Source organism: Rutidosis leptorrhynchoides, chromosome 10, assembly GCF_046630445.1.
Source record: "Rutidosis leptorrhynchoides isolate AG116_Rl617_1_P2 chromosome 10, CSIRO_AGI_Rlap_v1, whole genome shotgun sequence".
NCBI lineage: Eukaryota > Viridiplantae > Streptophyta > Magnoliopsida > Asterales > Asteraceae > Rutidosis > Rutidosis leptorrhynchoides.
The window spans coordinates 195,946,135-195,972,822 of NC_092342.1; the positions used below are offsets into that span (position 1 = coordinate 195,946,135).

Here is a 26,688-nt window from a genome sequence, read left to right on the forward strand (position 1 = left end):
GGGCATGTGTGATCGATTTTGGAAACGGATGGGATAAGTATTTACCGTTAGCAGAATTCTCGTATAATAATAGTTATCATGCGAGCATTAAAGCTGCGCCATTTGAAGCACTGTATGGAAGGAAGTGTAGATCTCCTATCTATTGAAATGAAGTAGGAGATCGACAATTAACTGGTCCCGAGATCATACACGAAATGACTGAGAAGATAGTACAAATTAAGGAGAGATTGAAAACAGCCCGTAGTCGCCAAAAGAGCTACGCCGATGTCCGAAGGAAACCATTAGAGTTTCAGATTGGGGACATGGTTATGTTAAAAGTGTCACCATGGAAAGGTGTAATACGTTTCGGCAAAAGGGGTAAATTGAACCCAAGGTACGTAGGCCCGTTCAAGATCATCGAACGCATTGGACCGGTAGCTTATCGACTCGAGTTACCGCAACAACTCGCCGGAGTACATAATACATTTCACGTCTCAAACCTTAAGAAGTGTCTTGCAAAGGAAGATCTCACCATTCCTCTTGAAGAAATCCATGTCGACGAGAAACTACAATTCATCGAAGAACCAATCGAAATCATGGATCGTGAAGTTAAACGACTCAAGCAGAGCAACATACCGATCGTTAAGGTTCGTTGGAATGCTAGAAGAGGTCCCGAGTTTACTTGGGAACGAGAGGATCAGATGAAACAAAAGTATCCACACTTGTTTCTCGATGACGCAAAATAGGTACAATTTTAAAATTTCGGGACGAAATTTATTTAACGGGGAGGTAATGTAACGACCCGCACTTTTTCGATCATTCTATACTTATAAGATTAATATTTACATAAATTAAACCTTACCAACATGATAAGCAATCCAAATTATTGAGACTTATGTTTTCGAAAAGAGTTTTACACAACGTTTGACCGTCTAGTTTGACCGATGATATCACGAACTGTACAATATATGATAATTATACGTTTGTGTATATATATGTATATATACATATTTAACATGATCTAAGAATGTTTTAATATCTTATTTTGTATTAATAACAATAAGTTATAAGTATATTTTGAAACTACTAACTTAAGTTTTCAAAACGGTAACCATACGTAACGTTATTTGACATAAATACTTATAACATATAATGTTTATACATATATCGAATAAGTAATGTATTTAATCACTTTTAAAGACTTAAATACATAAAATCATATAAGTGTATTCACAAAAGATAGCTATATTTGAATCCTCATTCCATTTTTCACAAAATTTCTATACGTATACCTAGAGTATTTGTACTCGTATCATACCTAGCTTCTATACGTATTTACTATTGGTATATACACATCAAATCACCACCTAACCAGCCCTTGTTACTACCCTAGGTATAAGGTAATTGCTTTTGAATGATTGTAAGACTAATTACAAAAATACAAACTAAAATTTTGTCCATGTATCCTTATGAAACACGTTTTTATGTAGTATATATGTATCATCATTTTCATTCATTTTAACTTCAAATTTCTTAAGCTAAACACACGCTCTTTCTTAACCTTTGAACTCCATAACAATCCAGCAAGAAAGCTTAAAGATCTAGCCATAAAAACCTTACTTAAACACCATAAGAAAACCATACAAAAACACTTCAAGAAATCCTTCCAAGAACACAAACTTACTTCCAATCTTTCATCCACTTCCATCACCCTTTTGGTTCTAGGTTCTTACTCCTCTTTTACAGCAACCTTGTCCAAGGAATTCGAGGTAGAATCTATGTTCATAACCTTATTCGATTCATATATATATAGCTATCTTATTTTGTGGTATAAAATTTTAACAACAAGAACATAGTTTGAATGTTTTCAAACTTGTTTGCAAACTAAATAGATCCTTCTAACTTAACTTTTAAAATACTTCAAGACCTGTAATATATCTTAAATATATGCTAATTTAACAAGGTTTAACTTGGTTTTTCAAAGAACACCTTAAAAACTGTTTTTACGACGTCGGAGTGTAACCGGGGGCTGTTTTGGGTTGGATAATTACAAACCATCTTAAACTTTGAATTGGAGGTTTATTTTCTGGAAAAATGATTTTTACTATGAATATGATAACACATAAAAATTTCATGATTTAACTCAAAGTATAAGTATTTTTAGAAAAATAATCATTTAAGGTTGTTTACATGATGGAAAATGATTAACTTCATAAGTTTCACTAAAGTTTGACCTATGTCCTGTGATTTCGAATACAAACTAAGGTATTTACAGTTCATATTCTTAAAGAAGGACTCGATCCAAGGAAGTGGCAAGTTGAATCAACGAAAACGGAGTTGTAACGAAGAAACTATGACCAAAACGAGATCGGATATCTAAGACTAGTTTAGCTACGAAAATAATTGGAGAAAATTAAATAAATCGCATCTTTTTAAAATAACATGATATTTTATATATATGTACTCATAATTTAATTTTATATGGTTCAGGATCACCCGTAAACAATACGAGAAGATTAATCATAAGATCCCATGATTGTACGCAACACGTCATTTGACAACACCGGTACTTTATGTACGCAACACGTCATTTGACAACACCGGTACCGTGGGTCAAGATTAATCTCGACCAATACATATATGATGGGGGTTTTATTTATTTCATTGCGGGTATATTAAACATCTAAAAATGAACCATTAAAATTGAATTACTAACAACGAACTGCTAACTACGGACTAAGGAATTATTCAAAGTATTAAAAGTATAACAAGTATATATATGTGACGTTTGTTTAAAAAGAAAAGGTATTGATATATTATATATGGATAGGTTCGTGATATCAACCGGAGACCAAGTCAAATTATATATATCTTCAAGGCGAAAGTGAGTTTCATTTGCTCCCTTTTTAATTGCTTTTGCAATATATATTTTTGGGCTGAGAATACATGCGCTGCTTTTATAAATGTTTACGAAATAGACACAAGTACTTAAAAATATATTCTACGTTGAGTTGTACCACTGGCATACTTCCCTGTAGCTTGGTAACTACTATTTACATGGGTATTGTAAACGCGAATCCTGTTGATAGATCTATCGGGCCTGACAACCCCAACCGGACTGGACGACCAGTATTCAACGATTGCACAGTACTTCGTTTCGTGACTACACTTGGTACGGTGTAGTAAGATTTCATAATAAAGGGAATATGCGACGTGATTAAATGTTAAGTATGGTTACCAAGTGCTCAACCACTTAGAATATTTTTATTAAAATGTTTATATACGAAATCTTGTGGTCTATATATATATTGCTGCCGGCATTAAACCTATATCTCACCAACTTTATGTTGACGTTTTAAACATGTCTATTCTCAGGTGATAATTAGAAGTTTCCGCTGCATCATGTTGAATCTAAGCAGGATCTTGCGTACGCATATTTGTGTCAAAAATAAGACTGCATATCCAAGAACTTGTGTTGTAAAATATGCTAGAAATCGGGTTGTTATTATCATTTGTAAAGTTTGTAAGTCGAAGATTATCGCTAAACGATAATCATCTTTATTTTGTCCAAAGCTTGTATCAAAAATAAGGATCATGGTTTGTAATGTATAATATATGCAGTTTTTCTTTTAAAAATGTCGCATATAGAGGTCAATACCTCGCAATGAAATCATATGTTATCTAACACGTTCTTATGGTTAAGGACGGGTTATGACAAATATAATATAAATTTGGTGTGAATTTTTAATTTTATGCATTTTAAATTTAAGTTTAGTGTGAATTTAAAAACAAAAATGTACTTTATTTCATTAAGTTAAAAATGTGATTTCTAAAAATTCGTCGTGAGTTGAAAACTAGGTCGTTGAATCGAAATTGCTCTACCCAAGGGAGGGACGAGAACTTTTATTATCATTATTTTTAATCTTATTGAATTAAAGTATGCCATAAACATTAAAAAACCCAAAAATCTTTACTTTTAAAAACGCGCTTAAAAAGTAACAAATTTTAAAACTTTGTTGAGAGACGGACTAGGACAACGATCCGAAACGCCCTCACTCATAAAAAGAAACAAAATTTTTAAAATTTATTAATTTATGTTTTAAAAAGTATAAGGTTTTTAATAAATAAAAAAAAAACCCGAGACCCATGCGATCGCATGGGATTTACACTATACCTCTATGCGATCGCATGGAGGTAAAAATCAGGACTGAAACATAAACAGAAGAGCTGTGTTCTGCTGCTGCATCACAAACACACACACACATACATACGAACCTACTCCAAAAACACCCCTAATTTCATCAATTTTTCACCAAAATCAACCAAATTTCTCTCTATAATCAGCTCTAATCATGAATCTGATAAGAAGTTTATCAAGAAGGGTAACAATTTCACCCCTAAACCTCTTTAAATTTGATTTTTAGTGTTCTTGAGCTATATTTTACCTAATTTGATTTTGTTAATTTCTAGTGTAATTAGAGTTAAATTGTTAGTATATTATGCATGTATAACCTAGATCGATGCTATTTAACATGATTTGAAGCCAAAAACTTCAAAATTTTTAGGAATCTAGGGTTTGTGTTCTTGAGCAATTTGGAGCTTTTTGATATAAACAGGTTATGGCCGATTTTTGTCATGAATTATTGCTAAATTAAGAAGTGTAACATATTTAGGTAGCTAAATGATCCAAACTTTGATCCTAAACATGATTTTTGAGAATTAAAGTAGACTTTTTAGGTCTAAAATTCATGAACTTGATCAAATTGATGTAAATGCCATTTGAAACTTGTTTAATTGCTAGTAATGGTTATTTTTACATGTTATTTGAGTTGAATGCTTATGAACTTTGTAAACATTTTCATATATGCTTATTTGAAAAAGTGTAGAATTGTTAAAATTGTGAAAATGTGTATAAGTTTAAATTTGATTAAACATGTTATTGTAATTGTTTCAAGTTGTTATTTTGCTAACACTAATGCATATTTGGATGCACAAAATTTGTGTTTAATGTGTTTTGCAGAGATTTACTAATACTGATGGTGCATCATCATCATCTAGACAACCTGCTCCAGAACCTGAACCAGAAATGCAATATGAACCTGAACAGGAGCAACAACAGGAACAACAACAACCTGATCAACACGTACCTTATTATGATCCGCAACAAGAATATATTGATGCCTACGTAGTATTTCCGATGCATCCGATAGTACAACACCCAACGATTCATGAAGAACAGTTGCATCCTAATCTGAGATTTGATCGAAGCTGGAAATATTACCCAACATATCAAAGTAACAAATTCAAACTGGTAACAAAAAATGTAGAAGTGCCAAGGGTAATTGATTGGGAGCCTTTGGAAAGGGTCCAACTAGTTAACTCAGTTAGGCAGCATTTGATCCAAAGGTATGACAGCTCTTCTTTTCCCGATTGGGAATGTTTATTCACCATTCGTAGGCCTATATATAAAGAATGGTGCGTTGAGCTTATGAGTACTATAGCGTTAAATGCGGATGTCGATAGGTTAGATGATAGAAGTTTTCTTAGATTTATACTTGGCCGTAGGATGTATAGGATGTCCATGCTGGACATGGCCAGGGCTTTACAGATATATACGCCCGCTGAATTACTATTACCCGATTGTATAAACTTGATTTATCATGGTGAAAGGGTAGATAGTAATTTTGATGCTAACGCCGTCTGGAGGCGTATGTCAGATTATAATGTTTTTGGGTGGGCAGGAACACACTCCTACTTACATATTAACAGAGCCGAGCTTCGTATAATTCATAGATTTCTGGCTAACTCGATTACACAGAGAGGTCACAACAAGGAGAAAATGACCTTACATGATTTATTTTACCTTAAGTGTATTCGAGACCCAAGAGGCTTTGTTAATATCCCTTACCGTGTTGGTTTTTATTTGTCTAAGATGGTGGAAGGAATATAGGAAGGGGGAGTAATAGGAGGAGGTATTTTTGTTACTCTCATTGGAGAGTATTTGGGTGTAGATAGGGATCAAGAGGGTCCACTTTTGGTATGTAGGGAACAGGTTGAGCCTTTAGGATTGAGGGTCTATCAGGGTGCTAAGGTATTAAAGAGCGGGCGCAACCAGGCAGTATCCTATGATGGTAATCATCCACAGGTAGAGAGAGGTTCAGATGAGGAAATGGAGGAAGCATATGACATTAGGGATGTCATTAGAGATGTCATTAGGGAGGCTATGACTGACGTCTACCAGAGTATATATGAGGTAGAAATGACAAACGAGGATAGATTTAGTTGGTTACAGCAGTGGCAAGCCCGAAATGAGTACGAGCATTCTAGGCAACGACAGCATGATAGATGGGACTATCATCAGCGTCAGATCATGAGTCGGCTATCACCTCAGGATCACTACGTACCGACCCGACCCGCTTACTATCCTCCACACCAGCCCGAGATGAGACCACCATTTACTCTCTATGACCCTAACCAGGCCTATCAGTACACCTATCACCAACCATGGAACCCGACCGACGACATGAACTGGAACCCCTATCCAGATTGATATAGTTCCCGTTGGTGATTTCTATGATTTTTATCTTTTTATTATTTTTATTTATTTATGTTTAAACATATTATATTGTGATACTTTTATGTAATTTTTAATATTTTTATTATGTTGTACTAATATTTCATATTTAATTTGAAAGTGAGATTTTAAGTCCCATTTTAAATTACCATGCATGTTTATATTTGTATTGTATGTATTTTATTTCATATACACAACAGGGTAAAACAGCGCATTTTCAAAGACTGACATTAAGTTCAGCAAAAGCTACTAATTTTGACGACAAAACGAAAAACAAATGTGATGTAACAACAAGACGGAATGAACAAATGATGTGCACCATTTATCATTCAGCAAACAAACGCCAATATGTTTAGAAACTTTGGTAAAATTTAATCAGTTTTCTACGCTAATCACCCTCAATAATTTAAATTGTTACTGATTTCTTGCAAATGAGGGCATTGCAAGATCTTAAGTGTGGGAAGGGATTAAATTCTTTCGGATTTTTAAAATTTTAACTTATACACTTGGTTACCATTAAAAATACTAGTAACGCAGTAGTTGTATTAGAATCTAGTGCTCTCTATTAATAAAGAACAGCCCTAGTCTTATATAATGACTACCCAATTCTAGTAAAATTTTTCAAAATTTTCAAATAAATGAATTCAAAATCATGTTTATACATATTTATGAACGATAAAACTAGGTGTTGACACCGAAATTATTGTTACCTCGGAAAGGACATAAATTGAGAAACAACCCAAAATGTTAGAATTCATTTAAAATGGAATAGAGGACAATAAAAAGGCAAAGAAAGGAAAATAAAAGTCATGTGTGGGAAAAATTTACCAAGTTATTTAAAACATATATCACATATTTTTGTACAAATAACTGGAGATACTTTTGTTTTGGACAATTTTATCAGTTTTACCCAATTTCTCATAATATATTTGAAAGAAAGGATGGATCTACACGATGAATCAATTCCATCATTAAAAGGAAGTAAAGTCTTCCGAAAAAGACACGCGCTTCTTGATTTAGGTCAAAAAGTTGTCGTCCAGACCAGTTGTAGAGTCTACGAAAAACCTTGAAAAGTTTTCTCGAAAATCAGCTGGAAATCCACGGACCTCAGCATCAAACAGGGTCGCCAAGTGGTCAGACTTATCCTAACCATGAGAGGATCTGTCTCGTAAAATGGGGAGGGCGCCGTGCAAATTAGCTTGATAAGACTAATGAATCAGACCCCCAGAAAAGGATAATCTCCTTAAAAAATTAAAAATCAGCTTTTAAGCCTGATATTACTCAATCCTAGAGATTGACTTTTGAAGATTGAGAATTACAAACTCATGGAATTCGATGATATCTAAACTCGAGCTTGAACGAGAAAATATTTTGATCAATATTACAAACCGATTTGTTTTCTGAAAACCCTATTTTCAATGCGTTCATTACCATTGAACGTAAAATCCTAGGAATTCACCTTGAATTCATTAGGTCACCTGAACCAAATCGGGTGTCAACCGTAAGAACGGTGGTTGTATAGCATGGTCAAAGACAGGACCTTGTGCCAGACTGAAAAATTATAGGGTGAGCTTTACTATTGCTCCTACAAAGGATAGTAATTGCATCCGACACGATATAGACCATAATTAAAAGCATGTCAGGGGACATTGCCTTAACAGTTGCTTGTTCAACGCTTTCCTTTACAACCGGATGGTAGTTTACCGAAAGGTAATATACGGAGCAAGTATACTGGACGTGTTGCTTTCTCAATACAAGGTTAGCAAGTGGGTGACACAAAACCGCAAGTTTTGAGCTAAAATTTTCAAATCTGAAACCCACAAAACCTACAAAAATAATTTTGCAAACACCGGTGAAGGGTTATTCCGGAAAACTTATCTAGGGTAAAAGCTAGATTTAATTTTCAAAAGATCAAATATTTTCATAAAGATTCAATTTCCTTAAGGATCTAAATTTTCATAGTCATGTGAGACTGTAAACCATAACGTTACTATCATTGTTTATACCGCCGTATAGAAATCACTAATGTACAAAGTGTGGAGAATAAAGAAGTGATTCTAGTATTTTTATTTCAAGACTATATTGCTTGAGGACAAGCAACGCTCAAGTGTGAGAATATTTGATAATGCTAAAAATGAACATATATTTCATAGCATTATCCATCAAGAAAGACAAGCTTTTGGTTGCAATTGTTCTATTTACAAGTAATATTCGTTTAAATAATAAAAGGTGAAGACAAAAGACAGATTCGACGAATTGAAGACGCAAACGACCAAAAAGCTCAAAAGTACAAAGTACAATCAAAGTGGTTCAAATTATTGATGAGAAACGTCTCAAAATTACAAGAGTACAAGACGCGAAACGTAAAATACAAGATATTAAATTATACGCAAGGACGTTCGAAAATTCGGAACTGGGACTAGAGTCAACTCTCAACGCTCGATGCAACGGACTAAAAATTACAAGTCAACTATGCACATGAATATAATATAATATATAATTAATTCTTAAAATTATATATATATTATATTATTATATAAAACCGTCGGCAAGAAAGCAAACAAATCTGTGTGAGCTGGAAAAGCAGGCCATGCGATCGCATGGCCTGGAAGAGCAATTTTCATGCGATCGCATGGCCCCAATTTGAGGGTCAGGTCCTATAAATTTCGCAGTTTTGGTTGAACAAAAACACATCTTTTTCTTTCTTCATTCTCTCAACACACACACACATATATATATATATATATATATATATATATATATATATATATATATATATATATATATATATATATATATATATATATATATATATATATATATATATATATATATATTATAATTTTAATTTTAATTTTAATAATAATAAGGGTATGTTAGCGAATGTTGTAAGGGTGTAAGTCGAAATTCTGTCCGTGTAACGTTACACTATTTTTAATCATTGTAAGTTATGTTCAACCTTTTTAAATTAATGTCTCGTAGCTAAGTTATTATTATGCTTATTTAAGCCGAAATAATCGTGATGATGGACTAAATATTAAAATTGGGTAATTGGACTTTGTACCATAATTGAGGTTTGGACAAAAGAAAGACACTTGTGGAAATTAGACTATGGGCTATTAATGGGCTTTATATTTGTTTAATTAAATGATAGTTTGTTAATTTAATATAAAGATTTACAATTGGACGTACCTATAAATAACCATATACACTCGATCGGACACGATGGGCGGGATATTTATAAGTACTAATAATCGTTCATTTAACCGGACACGGGAATGAATTAATAGTCAATGGACTTATTAAAACAGGGGTGAATTATATACAAGGATACTTGGTGTAATTATAGTTTAAGTCTCCAATTAGTTGGAATATTTGACTTCGGATATAAGGATAATTTGACGAGGACACTCGCACTTTATATTTATGACTGGTGGACTGTTATGGACAATAACCAGACGGACATATTGAATAATCCAGGACAAAGGACAATTAACCCATGGGAATAAACTAAAATCAACACGTCAAACATCATGATTACGGAAGTTTAAATAAGCATAATTCCTTTATTTCATATTTAATTGCAATTTTAATTATCGCACTTTTATTTACTGTCATTTTATTTAAATGCACTTTTAATTATCGTACTTTTTAATTATCACAATTTTATTTATCGTCATTTTATTTATCGCATTTTTATTTATCGCAATTTCATTATCGTTATTTACTTTACGCTTGAACATAAGTTATATTTATTTTTAATATTTTACATTATGTTTTAACTGCGACTAAAGTTTTAAAATCGACAAACCGGTCATTAAACGGTAAAAACCCCCTTTTTATAATAATAATACTACTTATATATATTTATATTTTTACAAATATAGTTTTTAAAAATATAGCGTTAAACTTGGCTAAGATCCATGTGGAATGAACCGGATTTACTAAAAACTACACTACTGTACGATTAGGTACACAGCCTATAAGTGTTGTAGCAAGGTTTAGGTATATCCACTCTATAAATAAATAAATAACTTGTGTAAAATTATATCGTATTTAATAGTATTTTGTAGTAAAAATATAACTATTTTGTACCCCTTCGCTTTAACATCAATATGTATCTTTATTTAATTACATGAGATGTAATGAACTTTAAACGCATTTGATAGAAAATCATTATCTTTCAAATACAAACATACTTGGGCTAAAGTAGTTGAGTTTTGAATGTAGTCCTTATAAGAAGTAAGACGTTTTAGTAGAAAAAGAATCATAACACCTTCTAAGACATTTTGGTCAAATAATTGGAATATCATCGTAATAATATATCACACAATCCCAACCACTATAGGGAGCTATTCACCTGCACTTATCAATGTATTACTTCAAGTTTTTAACTCGCATACCCACGGTTTTGGTTTTCGTGTTTTTAACTAATTGATGTCTAGCATACATGAATTGTTGATAAACATCTAAGTGAACAAAATTTCCTTCCATTGCAACTTTTTTTTTTTTTTGCAAAGCTGAAAGAAATTTTAAACCATATGTCAAAAAAGACCAATGAACCACCAAAGCATGGAAGGGGCGAGCTTGCAAACCACACCAAGAATTACATCTCCAAAATACAAACTATAGCAGCCTACGCCCTACAACCATAAATACTTTTAGGACGTCATTACTTGCAGGATTGATCTCCAAACACCAAAATCTGTTGCAATCTTACCTCTCCTATTTGATATCCATAAATGAGATAGAACTTTTGATCCACCAGGAATATTCTAATTGAGAATGACAGTTTCTATTTTTCAATTTGGCATGAACAAGTTTTTATTTCTCCACTTCCAAATTTTGACCACATCAGCACGAAACGGGTGGCCAAGCAAACAATAATCAATTCAGCAGATACAAGGGCGAAGCAGCTCGAGTTTATGAGGTTGGAGACGCCCGCTTGGAGGTGAAGAGAATATCTTCCACCAACATAAAAAGATTTCGCCAAAGTGGGGAGATGTAAATACAATCCGAAAAGAGATGATCACAAAAAGGACATCTGATGGTATTTAGAGGCACACCTTTACTCACTAAATTTACTCAGGTTGGAATGCGGTTCAAAGATAATCTCCAAAAGAATGTATTCACTTTTTTATGAATTATATACAGCCAACACTGATCTAATGCTCCAGTATTTTGAACGTTACCAAGCAATTTATCATCACATAAAAGAGACAAAATCTTAGTAGAAAATTTACCAATAGAGCCGAGTACCCACTGCCAGCTATCCGGTGTTGAATTTAGAGGGTTTGTAACCGCAAGGCGAGCTTCCAGAATTTGCAGCTCTGACCCCAATCTGCCTCTGATTTGAGCCAACCAACACCAATTACCCGATAACCCATAATCTGTGTTGATTACACGAGCTTCAACTGACACTGATTTATAACTCTCCAAAGCAAACAACCTGGAGAACAACACTCTTAAGGGCTGATCCAAATTTAGGAGCCATTTATCAAGCAAAAAATTTGTTTCGTTTCCACAACCCACTTTCCAAATGATACCCTATAAATATTGTAGAACAATTTACGAACAGAAATGGCAGGTTCAAACTATATATCATAAGTATCACATCAATATTTATGCCTTATTTTTCAAGAGTAGCTAACCTGAATATTGATGTCGCTTCCAACTTATGTTGCGTAGTTAGTAACTTTGCAGCACAACTGATTCTATAAAGAGGTAGATATTGATACTTTTACTTCATCGTTGGTGGTTCACTAAGATGGCTCTTACTCCCTAGCTACAAAACGACCAGATTATCCACATCAGCATTATTAAGATCCTGATGGTGGCTAATAGAATCAGTAAAAGATGATTTCACAGTGTCAAACATCAGTAAGATCCTCAAAACAAAACAATTTTATCAACTAAAATGTGTTTCTGGTGATTACCAAAGCTAAAGTTTGATATTGACAAACAATAAAAGTCACAAGTCGTAACTACTTTTTAATGTATAGTACAAAATGCCCAACTTTTTAGATAAGTCTCAGGTCAGCAATATTCTCAAACTTGCAAAACAGTATTGTCGATTAAAATGTGTTTGAATGGGTTGTCCAAATGCAATATATATTGAACATTCAACATCTAGGCTTTTTTAGTAGGTATATGCAGTTGATATTCTATTAAGAGCTAAGTTATTCATAGGTACCACAAAACACAATACCAGTTATGGAATGTAAAGATATGGTTTTTAGAAAAAATTGCAATTATGACCCACTTATCAATACTTTTGGGGTCAGCTTTCCACATATAGATATTGGTACCACATAAAGGCTACTGCTCTTTTGCCATATCTAATAAATAAAAAATAAATTACAATTATAATGAAAGATTATAAGTTAAAGTAACAATTAAAGATTATAAGTTAAAGTAACAATGAAAAATTATAAGTTTAATACCCTCAAAAATATAAGTCTAAAATCAAAGTATCAATAAACCCTAAACCTAAACTAAACCCTAAACCATAAATCTAAACCCAAAACCCTAAAATCTAAACCCTAAACCCTGAATCTAAACCCAACCCAAAACCCTAAACTCAACCCTAAAAATTCTGAACACAAAAATATAAACCCTAAAAACTCTGAACCCTAACCCTAAACCCTAAGCCCTAAAATATAAACCCTAGAATCTAAACCTTAACCTAAACCCTTAATCTAAATCCAAAACCCTAAACCTAAACTCTAAACTCTAAAATCTAAACCCCAAACCCTATATCTGAACCCTACGCACTAACCTAAACCCTAAACCTAAACTCTAAACCCTAAATCTAAACCCAATACCCTAAACGCTAAATCTAAACTCTAAACTGTAAACCTAAACCCTAAACTCTAAATATAAACCCTAAACCCTAAACCTAAACTCTATAATATAAACCCTAAACTATAAATCTAAACACTAACCCTAAATTTAACCATAATCAATTATATCATAAATATAAATAAATATATCATAATATTCAGATTTTAAATTACATCAAAAACAATTATATCATAAATACATTATAAACAATAAAAAAAACCATAAACAATTTAAACAATTCATAGCATAAATATATCATAATATACAGATACAGATTTTAATGAATAGGTAAAAGAAATAAGAAGATAGAAACAAAAAGGATTAGTCTATCCCGTATTCTTTAACCTCCGGCGTTGTTTCGATTATTCTGTCAACACCGGCGCCGATTAAACCGCCTTCTTCAACTTCCGCTGTGGGAAAAGTCTGGGTTTTTTTTATGTCTCGAATGAATGATTTTGTAAAACCCCTATTCATTATTCTCTACCCGCGTGTTTTATGATTGTTAGGGCTATTATTGGGTAATTAGTGAAAATAATTGATTTATTACCTAATATTTTTAGTGGATGATTAATGATCGTTGGATTAAGGGGTATTATAACGTAATTTTTTAATCTAAAGGTGCTTAAGGGGATTTCCCAAACATTTATTATCTAATAATGACAGACCTGGACAGAGAAAAGCAGAAAGAGCAGCATAGTGACAGTTTGTGTTATAAAACGACCTGCACTCAAAATAGTCAAAATGGTTTTAGATATGAGTAGATTAAATGAATGGTTTTAGATATGAGTAGATTAAATGATAGTTGGTGTGTTACAAACATCAAAAATTTATAAGAAGATGTGAACAGATCTTGTGCTTTACTTGGTCAGGACACCCTTATTGACTTTGTGCATTTCATAAACAGCCAAATTAAATATATAAATCAAGATTCAAATCTTAAATCAACAATACAACAAATAATTCTAATATGTATTTTTACATAATAATTATGGTTCAAGCATACCTCAAAAGATGACAAGAAGCTAGCAAAGTAGACTTGTTATGTTGTTCGTATATGATCCGTTATCAGTCTCCTACAGAACTTAACCACCTACAGAGGATTGAAACAGTAATCGATGCACCTAATGATTGAAAAAAACAATCAAACACAAATAGACCTCCTTATAAGTACCATGGTTTTTGTAGGTTGCAAAGACATCATCTGCGGTATTGAGTCAATTTTACAAGTATTACAAAAATTGATAGCTAATGCTACAGGTTGATAAAAATTGGCATACATTAATTCCATCAAAGAGATTCGAATGCGTATAACCTTGGCGGATCTGGATATTGTTTAAACGTCATTTAATCGTACCAATTAACGATCGATTAAACATCATAAACTTTAATTAGATCCTTTACGTGGGTAACGATCGATTCATAAAAAAAATAAATACATTATCATCATCATAAACTTTTATTAGACTGAAAAAAAGAAATACAAATAGGTGAAATTCGAAGTACAATTATTACCTCAATAATAGGCTAATCAACTTCGTATAAAAAAAAAAATCATTAAGCCGAGATTTGGTAGTGACACGCGCTGCTATGATATTCATATAATAAAAAATCAATTACAAAACACTAATTAATATCAACTATGATTAATTTTATAAAATATCAATCGAGTATTTAAATAAAAAAACTCCCTAGGGTTAGGGCCTGGCTTTGAATAACAAACATTGATAAATCGATGGATTGCTACTTGAATAAAAAACAAAATCGGTCCAAAAAATAATTAAATTCAAACCTGGACGAAGATTAACTGTTACAGGTTCCAGAGATTGGAATTTGGTGTCATCGAATTTGAAGAAGATATATCGCCGAAGAAAAGAATCAGTGAGTTTGGGTGGGAGAGAAAAAAAGGCTTGAATGAATATTTAGGGTTTCAGGAATCTAATTGACTCTGTATGTATGTAGATAGCCCGTGTTTTTTTCTACTAAAAAGGGTATTTTGGGATGTAGCCTATGTAAAATTGATTTATTAGCTAATATTTTAAGTGAATGATTAAGAACTCTTGGATCAAGGGGTATTATAATGTAAGTTTCTAATCTATTGGTAATTAAGGAGATTTTTAAAATAATTATTAGCTAATCAAGACTCTCTTTTAATGTATATATAGAGTGATAATAACTAGATGGGTTGGGCTTATGAAGTAGTCGGTTAAATCGAATCAATATCCAAACGTAAAAAGCCATTGTTGTAAGAATATTACGGAGTATATTTTTATTAAGTGTTGGATAGTGGGATGGGGTAATACATTGTAACACTCAAAATTTTCTACCTACAAGATAGTAATATACTACTAAGAGCACCGGAAGTGGTGACTGAGGTCACTTGACATGTCAGACGTGACTTGCTGAGTCAGAAAAAGTGGGGAGTGGTGATATATGTCAGTTAGTGTATTAGTTAGTGTGTTAAAATAATATTTTATTATATTTAATAATTTATCCATTTGAAAAAAAAAGCAAAAATGGAAATAAATGGGGTAAGGTCCGTCGCCCATGAGACTGACCAAGGGGGGACTAGACTAAGTGACTAGCAAGGGAAGTGGGGGACTCAGTCACATTGTGTGGGACAAGGGGGTGACATACCACCACTCCCAGCACTCTAACTCACAAGAATTCGATGTTGTCAGATGACCCCAACCAAGACTATGTGGCTACGCTATTGCCTGGGTGGTGTGCTTCATTGGGCAATTTGGTGACCACTCGGGCTTGAATATATGGCGTAAACATACATATGATAGTTTACTTTTTAATCATTATGAAATTTTGTTTGAGTTTAGAAGATTTAAAGTGTAATTTCTTTGCTTCAAAGATCCTTGAATTTGATTCTAATTATTTTGGCACACTAAAATTGTTATTGTAGAATCATTCCATGTCAGTAATGTGATACATTGATGTATTCTTTTGATACTTAATAGATGATACAGCAGTTCAAAATTTGTTATTGTTTATTGATCTTTGTGATTGATTATTGATCTTACAATTAGTTAGGTTTGCTCACTTTGTTGGTAAAAAAAAAAACAAAAGCCAAAAGAAACATGAATCGAAAGGGAAGGAAAAAAGCAACGACGTCATGATAACGTTCGGCGAATGAAAAAAAAAGAGTAATTAAAAAGAAAATGCTAATGACAGTCCTAAGGGTTGTCGTTAACATGCATTAAGTAATTGTACATGGCGATTATTAGTCATTTTCATAAAGACGGTTATCAAAATTTACAACATTTTAAAGTGTGCTAACGACAGCCCTAAGGGCTATCATTAGCATTTTTCTAAAAAAGATGACGGTTTTACCGTGAACAGTTTCCACCATAAATTTTAATATGTGACTAATATCTTGACAAAATACTCTTATAGGAGTATGTGCTTTTCATTCTCATTCATGCTCTCTAAATTTAGAAAATATTGGACCTCACATATCGAAACTTAAGTTGATATTGTCGCTAATTTTCGTATTTTGTTAACATTTTGAGATGAAATATGAGATTAATAGGAGATATAATGTTTTAAAATGAACAACTGATTACAAAACCTATTCGCTATTACCCTTTGCTAAAGTGAGACTTAGGGGTACCCCATGATGTCAAACCATCACATTCATCTCCACCACACCTCACCACCACTTCCGGCGACCTCTCCGATGTGACCGACTGAACCATGACCGTCGGCTTGACCATGGGCAACTCGGGCACCACCTCATCTTTCAACATCTCCATAACCACCTTCATTGTTGGTCTCTTTTCGTAATTCGGATGAACACAACTCAATCCAACCATTAACATCCTCTCCATTTCAACTCTATCAAACCTCCCCATCAGTTTACAATCAGCAGCCTCAACCAGTCTTTTATCTTCCCACAAACCCCACACCCAATCACTCACCACCACACCGTTTTCATCCACCGCAGGCCGCCCTGTAGCCACTTCTAATATCACCACACCAAAACCGTAAACGTCGGTTTTCACTGTGGGGACCCCAGAATACACGTATTCAGGTGCAAGGTAACCCATGCTACATGCTGGCACGGTTATGTCACGACTCTTTGAGTTGTGATCATGCAACTCAGCCACTCCAAAATCCCCTAATTTTGGGGTGAAATCAAAATCCAACATTATATTACAACTTTTCACATTTCGATGAACTATAGGCCGTCCACATTCTTCGTGTAGGTACAATAAAGCCGATGAAACCCCGACAAGAATGTGTAATCGAGTTTCGAAGCTCAAGTTTTCGACATTTGTTGTCGGATGGTGAAGAATTTTCTCAAGGGATCCGTTTGGCATGTAATCGTAAACTAGAATTAATTCGTTTTGCTCACAACACCATCCTTGAAGCTTCATTAGATTCTTGTGTTGTAAGGATCCCACCATTGCTACGAATTCCGTGGCAAATTGACAACCAAATGAGCCCGATTTGAATCTTTTCACTGCAAGATTCTTATCTGTTTTGTATACAATCGACAATTGCCCTTCACCGATCTTCTGATTTCGATGAAAACCTTTTGTTACTGATCGAATTTCAGAAAGTTTCAACCTTTTCGGGATTTTACTTGTCTCCTTTTCCCGAAAAGTACAGATTCGGGTTTGTTCGGGCGGCTGGGTTTGACCCGATCTTTGGCTTCTCTTTAAACACATGATATACAACACTACACCACCCAAAATGACAAGAATCAGAATCAGATTAAGCAGCAACATTCCAAGCGCTAAACTGAATGAACTGTTGTTTCGCTTATTACGATTATGATGATGATGAGTAGTGTTTAAACCCATTCGGGTCGCGGGTTTGGTCTTGGACTGGGCCGGAAAACAAATCAAACAGTCATCCGACCCGAATGTCTTGAATTGCCAATTATGAATCACGTAAACTGATGAACCTTTATCATTATTAGCAGCAGAAAACCCCACATACATAAACCCATTAATAAATCTTCTTGTAAAATCAATTGGTGCAACAAGAACTGATCGATCGGGTTTAATCGCATCGTACCCGACCCAAACCTCAATCACCTTTTCGAGACCTTTATATTCAATCCAAGAATGAATCATATTCCCGCTCTTTAAATCAATCCCATTTGTTACTAAATCAACTGAAGCAATTGAAGAGACAGAATCCAAATCAATCCCAACATGATTCCCATTAATATCATCAAGATCCTTATCAAAATTTGTATCAAACTCAACAGCTAAAAACGAGGAATCAAAGAAATTGGGGGCTACGTTCTTGGGTAAACCGATAGACCCGAGAGAATGCGGTAATGAACTGGTGATCAAGAACGCAATCCCTTCGCCGGAGAGACAGTTGGAAGGCGGTGGGATGATTGTGAAAGAAAAATGCGTAGAGAAAGAAATGGTGGAATTGGAATTGAAAATAGAATGAAGAGGGAATGGAATTGGGGATTTGTAAAAGATTCGTCCTGCATTGATTAATTGTGGAATTGAGTTGGAGATAGTACAATCTGTGAGAGATTTAGTGAGACTAATGGTGGTTTCATTCATGTGTGTTGTGCCATAAAGACTGAAATTTGATGATGATGATGATGATGATGATGATGATGATGATGATGATGATGATGATGATGATAATGAAACGACGGTGACGACGAAGATGATGAAGAAATGTTTACTATTAAAGCTCATATTTTTTTTTTTTTTAATCTTGAAGACAAGAAAGATGAAATATAACCAACTGAAAAGTAAATTAGGGGAGTATATAGATTTAGTAGGATGAATCTGTAACTGGTGTATATACCTTCTTTTCAATTGTGTGTAAACACTTTATTTTATGGGGATGATTCTAACACACCCTTTTTTGATCCTCACACACTTATTTTAACCTTTTACTCTTCTAATAATACTCCATTTCTTTAAATTGGTGTGTGAAAATCAAAAAAGTGTGTGTGAGAATCATCCCCTTATTTTATTGCCCGAAAAACAAAATTACTTTACTTTGTAAATAAAATCTAATTATCTACTCTCTATTTATAGTCTACATGATCTCTTTCCATCGGTCAATTATCAACTATTCACCATCTTTGTCCCCTTTAATTTTTTCCCTCTTTTTAATTGCTTTATAATAGGTTTTTTATTTATTTTTTTTTTCCTTCATTCTCTATTTATAGTCTCCATGATCGGTCAATTATCAACTATTCACCATCTTTGTCCCTTTTAGTTTTTTCCCTCTTTTTAATTGCTTTATAATAGATTTTTTATTTATTTTTTTTCCCTTCTTCATGTGTGGGCTGGTTTTCATAAAATAACTCTTTAAAAGGGCTATTTTACTCTAATGGACTTACAGGATGCTCGGCCCAGCTACTTTTTAGGCCCAAAACTGTATTATCCATGTTCTGAAAAGAAACTGGTTATTAAATGAGAAACGTATTGAATTGCTTTTATTTAGCGTGTAGACATTCTCTTCAGCCCATGCCTCCCATCTGATTCTTCTTCAACCCATCCCTTTGATCCACCTAACTCATATCACAAAATTATATCTGCTCCTTTTCTCCAATACGTTAATAAGCCGGCGCCGGAGGAAGGTCGTGGCGACGGTTTAGGACAGGGACGAAGAGTGAGGACACCGGCGAGGATGGATACAGAAGGATTGATGAAGAAGATAGCGTTAGGGTTTTGGATATTTGAATTTATATGCTGTTTAGTTTTGTTGTCGGTTATGGCGACCGATAAGCGTCAAGGATGGGCAGTTGATTCGTTTTATCGATATAAAGAGTTCCGATAAGATTTTGTTGTTTAAATATAATTATAATTAAATTGTGTATTTGTTTAATTAGATTATTATTTGGATAATATATAATTTGTAGGTATTCTATGATAGTGAACGTAGTTGGATTTAGTTACTCTGTGTTACAAGGATGTGATTTGGGTTATCAATTAGCTACTGGAAATCATTACAAAAGGCGTCATTATCTTCATTATTACTTTGATTTTGTAATGGATCAGGTAAGTTTTTTATGCTAATTTAACTACCTGTTTAGTTTAAAATTACGTACTTAAGCATGTGTGTTTTGTAAGTGATAATGTGAAGTTGAATGATGAGAATTAACTGGTTAGTTATAGTAGTTGTATGTTGTATATGATTTTTATATTTTGGTTTATGGTGTTGTAGGGAACTTGCAATTCAGATGTCTGATCAGTTTGAGTTATTGAGATCCAGAAAGGTAAAAATTTCAATCTTTAGCAAGATTCATTCTTAGTTTCTCTTTATATGTATTTATTGTTTATTATATCTCATGTTTAATTTCTGTTTATATGTACTTTCCAGATTGATTGTGATGTTCCTACTTTCATGTCTTGGTTCTCTGTTTTTTGAAATAAACTGTATTTTGTATGTCGTATATGATTTTTATATTTTGGTGTATGGTGTTGTAGGGAACTTGCAATTCAGATGTCTGATCAGTTTGAGTCATTGAGATCGAGACTGTGAAATGATTTTGGTAGGGATGAAGATATAGTTGAAAGAACCTTTTGGATGCTAGGTGTGGTGAACGACAGTATTTTTTATCGATTAACTGAAATAGATAAGGTAACAATACTTACTGCATAATAAAAATGACATTTTTATAGCAACCTCATACAAATGCAGCAACAAATTTTTCAAATAGTTGATGTTCATGATGGTGTTTCAGGTAAGTACTCCGTATTACTCAGTTAGGTGTGGAATTATTTTTATTATTCGGCTTGGAATATTTTGCTTAGGTATGAAATTGTTTTATGGTGGGCTATTGGGCTTTCATATCTTCACATGAGATCAGTTCTTTTATTGCTTCGATTTCTCTGATTTTCAGTCTCCTATTCTTAGTTGTGGTTGTTAGAGCCACTTTGGTGGATTGGCATGTTTACAAGTAAGTATTGTCATTTCAATTATTGTTTGAATTGATATTAATTTTATCTTTCATTTCAATTATTTTATCTTTCTTAGTTGTGGTTGTTAGAGCCACTTTGGTGGATTGGCATGTTTACAAGTAAGTATTGTCATTTCAATTATTGTTTGAATTGATATTAATTTTCAGTCTCCTATTCTTAGTTGTGGTTGTTAGAGCCACTTTGGTGGATTGGCATGTTTACAAGTAAGTATTGTCATTTCAATTATTGTTTGAATTGATATTAATTTTATCTTTCATTTACTGTTAAGAAAATGCTGTAATTCTTTGTATTGTTTTGTTCATCTGAAATAAATGTTTTTTTTTTTTGTAAATGGCAGTGGTTATCGGCGAATTTGCGAATTTTGTAGCATACATTTACGCTCCAGCGATGCTCGCGCCTCCACTCGGCACATTAAGTATCATTGTAAGGTGAGAATTTTAAAAAAAAAAAATAGTTTATGAGTGTATTAAGTGATCTTTTGTCGATTTAAAAGACTTTAATGTCCTGGCACATTCCTTACTCAATGAGAAACTGAGAAAAATGGGAATACTTGGTTCTGTGTTGTGTATAGTTGGTTCAATCATAATTGTGGTTCATGCTGTGACGACCCGGAAATTTTCGACCAAATTCAAATTTAAACTTAATCTTTATATGGTTTCGACATGATAAGCAAAGTCTATAATGTTGAGTCTCGAAAATTTTGAAAACTATGTTTATGTATTCAATTACCCTTCGACCATTACCGACGATTCACGAACAATTAGTTATGAATAAATATATATAGATATATAAATAAGTGTGTATATATATAAGTATATATATATATATATATATATATATATATATATATATATATATATATATATATATATATACAGGGGCAGGATCAATGGGGAAGTAACCAATCGGGGGAAGCAAAAAAAAAAAATTCGTTTTTTTTGAATTTTTTTTCCGACATAAAGATCACACGAAAATATGAACATTTAGAAGAGACACTTCGTGATGAATGTTATTATTTAGGCGGGAAAACGATCGACAAAAATAACATTCAAGATAATATTGTTCGTGAAGAATATGAACGTTTTTTTTCCATGTTTTATGAAGTAAAATTTAGCCCGATTTAGAGTTTAGGGTTTAGGGTTTAGGTTTTAGGGTTTGGTGTTTTGGGTTTATTCCATAAACCCAAAACACCAAACCCTAAACCCTAAACCCTAAACCCTAAACTCTAAACCGTTCGTGTTAAAAACTCAATCTAAATCCTAAATCTAAACCCTAAACCCTAAATTTCTAAACCCTAATATCTAAACCCTATAAACCCTAATATCTAAGCCCTAATATCTAAACCCCAATAGCTAAAACCTCAAAATACGCTCGAAAAACACGATAATTGTTATATATTACTTCTTCGAGCGTTTTCCCGCCAAAATAAAAATATTTATCACAAAGTGTCTCTACTAAATGTTCATATTTTCATCTCATCTATAATGTTCGTGAACAAAGTTTTTTCAAAAAACGAAAAAAAAAAGTTTTTGCTTCCCCCCGCTTCCCCCCGAATGGTTACTTCCCTCTTGATCCTACCAATATATATATATATATATATATATATATATATATATATATATATATATATATATATATATATATATTATATATATATAATTTGAAATAATAAAATACAATTTAATCAATTGAAATTAAAAAAAAATATAAACTAATGAACAGAATAATTAAGTTGCTATGAATATTGATCATATACATAGCATTGTATATGCATATTTTATTGGCTAAAAGCCAAAGACAGAACTACGCGAATTATAAGGCAAAGCTATGCAATATTCGCTGAAAATAAGCACAGCGGTTATGTTTTCGCATTAATGCAAGACCGCGGTTTAATCCGCTGAGTTTTCACGGATAGTTAAGTAACTCGCAGACCGCGGATATTTCGAATCCTATAAATAAGGAGCTTGGCCTCTCATTTAGTGGTTGTTGATTCTCTGCCATTTTGCCCAAGCCTTTGTAATTTCCACTTGTGATCTTGCCCAAGGGATTTTTACACAGTGCAAAGGTGAAATATGCTAATTAACAATCAAGACCGGGTCGGGGTGGTTGATCACTTGATAGTTAAAGTGAAAGACGATCATCGGGGCCAAAAATAATCATTAAACATCCCATCCTCCATTATAATCTTATTGCACTCAATCCGTAATTGTGTAACATCGCAAATTAAGGATTGATCAAATATATATACTTATGAAATCTATATATAAGTAATGGTATATATATAGAAATATATATATAATTTATAAATATTCAATATTTGATAAAAAAAAATATTATATAATATATATATTACATAACTATTAAATATTACATCAAATTAATTACAAGTTTAATAAATAGTTGTTATACTAATATTATTATTATTACTTCCATTATTATTATTAACATTAATATTAATATCACTACTTGTTAAACTATTATTTTCAATATATTATATAGATATGAAAATTAATACATGTAAGGTGCTATAATTATTAATATTATTGTTATCATTATTAATAGCATTGTTATTATAATTAATAGTAAAATTTAATTAGTATTATGATTATTATCTTTATAAGTATCATTATTATCATAAATAATACAAATAGTATTATTATCATGAATAAAATTATTATTATCAGTTTTATAGTTAATATCATATTTATTACTTATTAATATTATAAATACTATAAAAAATAATTATTATTAGTATTATTATTATAATTATCATTAATAATACTATTATTATCAATTACACTAAAAATTATTATTATTATGACTTATTATTATTATTATTACTACTCTTATTAATATTATTATTATTATTATTATTAATATTAATATTATTATTATTATTATTATTAATATTATTATTATTATTTGTAATATAATTATAATTATTAATTATTAATAATAAATATATAGAATCAGGAATATAGGATGAGATTCAGTTCACATATACATCAGCTGTAGTGATTTTTGTTTTTGTCTGTAAAAGTAATTAAATCGAATCCAAACACAGATATAATACAAATTCAGTTTAGGGTCGTTATCTCCTTTGTATTTTTTTATATATTTTTTTATCTGTTTCTTCGTGGATTGATTCTAACTATCGCTAATTTGTTACAAGTCCTTCTCAACCACAATTAAAAAAACAGCTATATTACCTTATATATATATATTACTCTACGTTGTGCAATGGAATTAAAACTGAAAATAAAAAATAAAGCTTGATATATATGCTCTGTTCTTCAACTTTTGAGTCAAGTCTTAAATCCGAATAAATTTTCAAAATGTGTTAATGCCATGTTGTTAGGAATCTTTTACTCAAACTTTCTACAAAATATCAAATTCCAATTCATCTTAACGAACTCGAATTTTCGAGTCAAAGTTTCAAAATCAAAAAGGCAACATTTCTTCTTCAGCCAAATTCGAATTCTCTGTTTTGATTTGAGTTAAATTGATGGTTCCTATGGTTTTTAGGAGTGATTTGAAATACAATTTGTGTTATAACCTCTGTCTAAAACGTTCTCAAAAGCGAAATCATTATTGTTTTTTGTTATATAGCCGCGACACAGCAGCACTCTTTATTTTTATTTATAATTTTTTTATCCAATTAATTACAAATAAATGATTCTGTTTCGATTTTTAAATCCTATGTTTAACTGGGTAACTCAATCTTTGGTTGTGGAATTGATTTGGTTCGTATGAGCTTTTGAAGAAGGAGGAGGACATTGAACAAAACAAGTTATGGGTTAAATAAAAATGGGTTGGTTATTATTCCAGAAAAATAAAGATGGCTTAATGGTTAGAGTGTTGGGTTAGTGAATGGGAGGTCAAGGGTTCGAGCTCGGGCGTGGGCATCTTTATTCTTTTTAGGAAATCTTTGTGAGGTTCATGAATCCGAGGCCAACCCTGTATTGTTCAGTATCGTCGTATGAATATTTTTACTACAAAATATTGTATCGTGAGTTTCATTACTCCCCTTTTAAATGCTTTTGCAATATATATTTTTGGGACTGCGAATACATGCGCTTTTATAAATGTTTTACGAAATACACACAAGTAATCGAAACTACATTATATGGTTGAATGGATCGAATCTGAATATGCCCCTTTTAGCCTGGTAATCTAAGAATTAGGGAACAGATCCCCTAATTGACGCGAATCCTAAAGATAGATCTATCGGGCCCAACGAGCCCCATCCAAACTACCGGATGCTTTAGTACTTCGAAATTTTATCATGTCCGAAGGATGTCGCGGAATAATGGGGATATTCTATATGCATCTAGTGAATGTCGATTATCAGGTGTTCAATCCATATGAATGATTTTTATGCAGATTGTTGTTATGCATGCATGTTGTTTATGAGAAATGGAAATATGAAAATCTTGTGGTCTATTAAAATAATGGAAATGATTGTTTACAATAAACTAATGAACTCACCAACCTTTTGGTTGACACTTTTAAGCATGTGTGACGACCCGAAAATTTCTGACCAAATTTAAACTTAATCTTTATATGATTTGACACGATAAGCAGAGTCTGTAATATTAAGTATAAAAATTTTGAACTGTTTACATAGATCTATTTATACCTTTGACTATGTCCGACGATTCACGAACCATTGCTGTAAATAAAAATAACTATATATATAAAAAAAAATATAATTAAATAAATATAATTATATAAATAAAAATTGAAAGTAATATAATATAATAAAATCAAATAGGTAGAATATGATACAAAGTAATTAAGTGAAATTTAAAGTGAATCTATATATACATGATTTCATGTATAATTATTATATATATATATATATATATATATATATATATATATATATATATATATATATATATATATATATATATATATATATATATATATATATATATATATATATATATATATATATATATATATATAATTTATAAATAATAATTAATCAATAAAAGTTATCATATAATATTATATGATTATTAAATAGTACATAATTAATAATAGGTTATTAACAAGTTAAAATATAGTTGTTATAATAATTACTTTCATTAATATCCATATTAATTATATTATTATAGATAATATATAAATATGAAATTTAGTGCATCTAAATTGTTATCTTTACTAATAATATTATTACTCTCATTACTATTATTAGAATAGATAGATATTTAATATAAATATAAGTGTATTTATTATTATGTAAAATACATAAATAAGAAATTTGATACAATTGTTTGTTATATTGTTATTATTATTATTAATATTATTGTTATCATTATTCATATAATAATTAGTAGTAAGATTAAAATTTTTAATTATTAT

At 31.8% G+C, this 26,688-nt stretch overlaps 2 protein-coding genes and 1 long non-coding RNA gene across 4 annotated transcripts in view; 1 reads left to right on the forward strand and 2 right to left on the reverse strand.

Annotated features, from left to right (window-relative positions):
* Positions 1-10,819: 10,819 nt before the first annotated feature.
* LOC139872006 (uncharacterized) lies at positions 10,820-15,365 on the reverse strand. Of its 2 annotated transcripts, none has more exons than XR_011766831.1 (4): positions 14,909-15,365; positions 14,400-14,517; positions 12,205-12,338; positions 10,820-12,100 (listed from the first exon to the last, which is right to left on the reverse strand). It is a non-coding gene; the product is annotated as an uncharacterized lncRNA (long non-coding RNA). The 2 variants fall into 2 exon arrangements; XR_011766830.1 differs by having other exon boundaries at positions 10,821-12,100; positions 15,186-15,365.
* A 1,618-nt stretch (positions 15,366-16,983) lies between these two features.
* Positions 16,984-19,077, reverse strand: LOC139870738 (L-type lectin-domain containing receptor kinase S.6-like). Its single transcript, XM_071858521.1, has one exon. The coding sequence runs from the start codon at positions 19,075-19,077 to the stop codon at positions 16,984-16,986; it is 2,094 nt and encodes a 697-aa protein (XP_071714622.1).
* Positions 19,078-21,068: 1,991 nt separating this feature from the next.
* Positions 21,069-26,688, forward strand: part of LOC139870739 (probable magnesium transporter NIPA6) — a 103,789-nt gene continuing 98,169 nt past the window's right edge. The window contains exons 1-4 of the mRNA XM_071858522.1: positions 21,069-21,080; positions 21,254-21,296; positions 21,656-21,746; positions 21,816-21,913. Coding sequence (XP_071714623.1) covers positions 21,069-21,080; positions 21,254-21,296; positions 21,656-21,746; positions 21,816-21,913 — 244 coding nt within the window. The remainder of the gene's footprint in view (positions 21,081-21,253; positions 21,297-21,655; positions 21,747-21,815; positions 21,914-26,688) is intronic.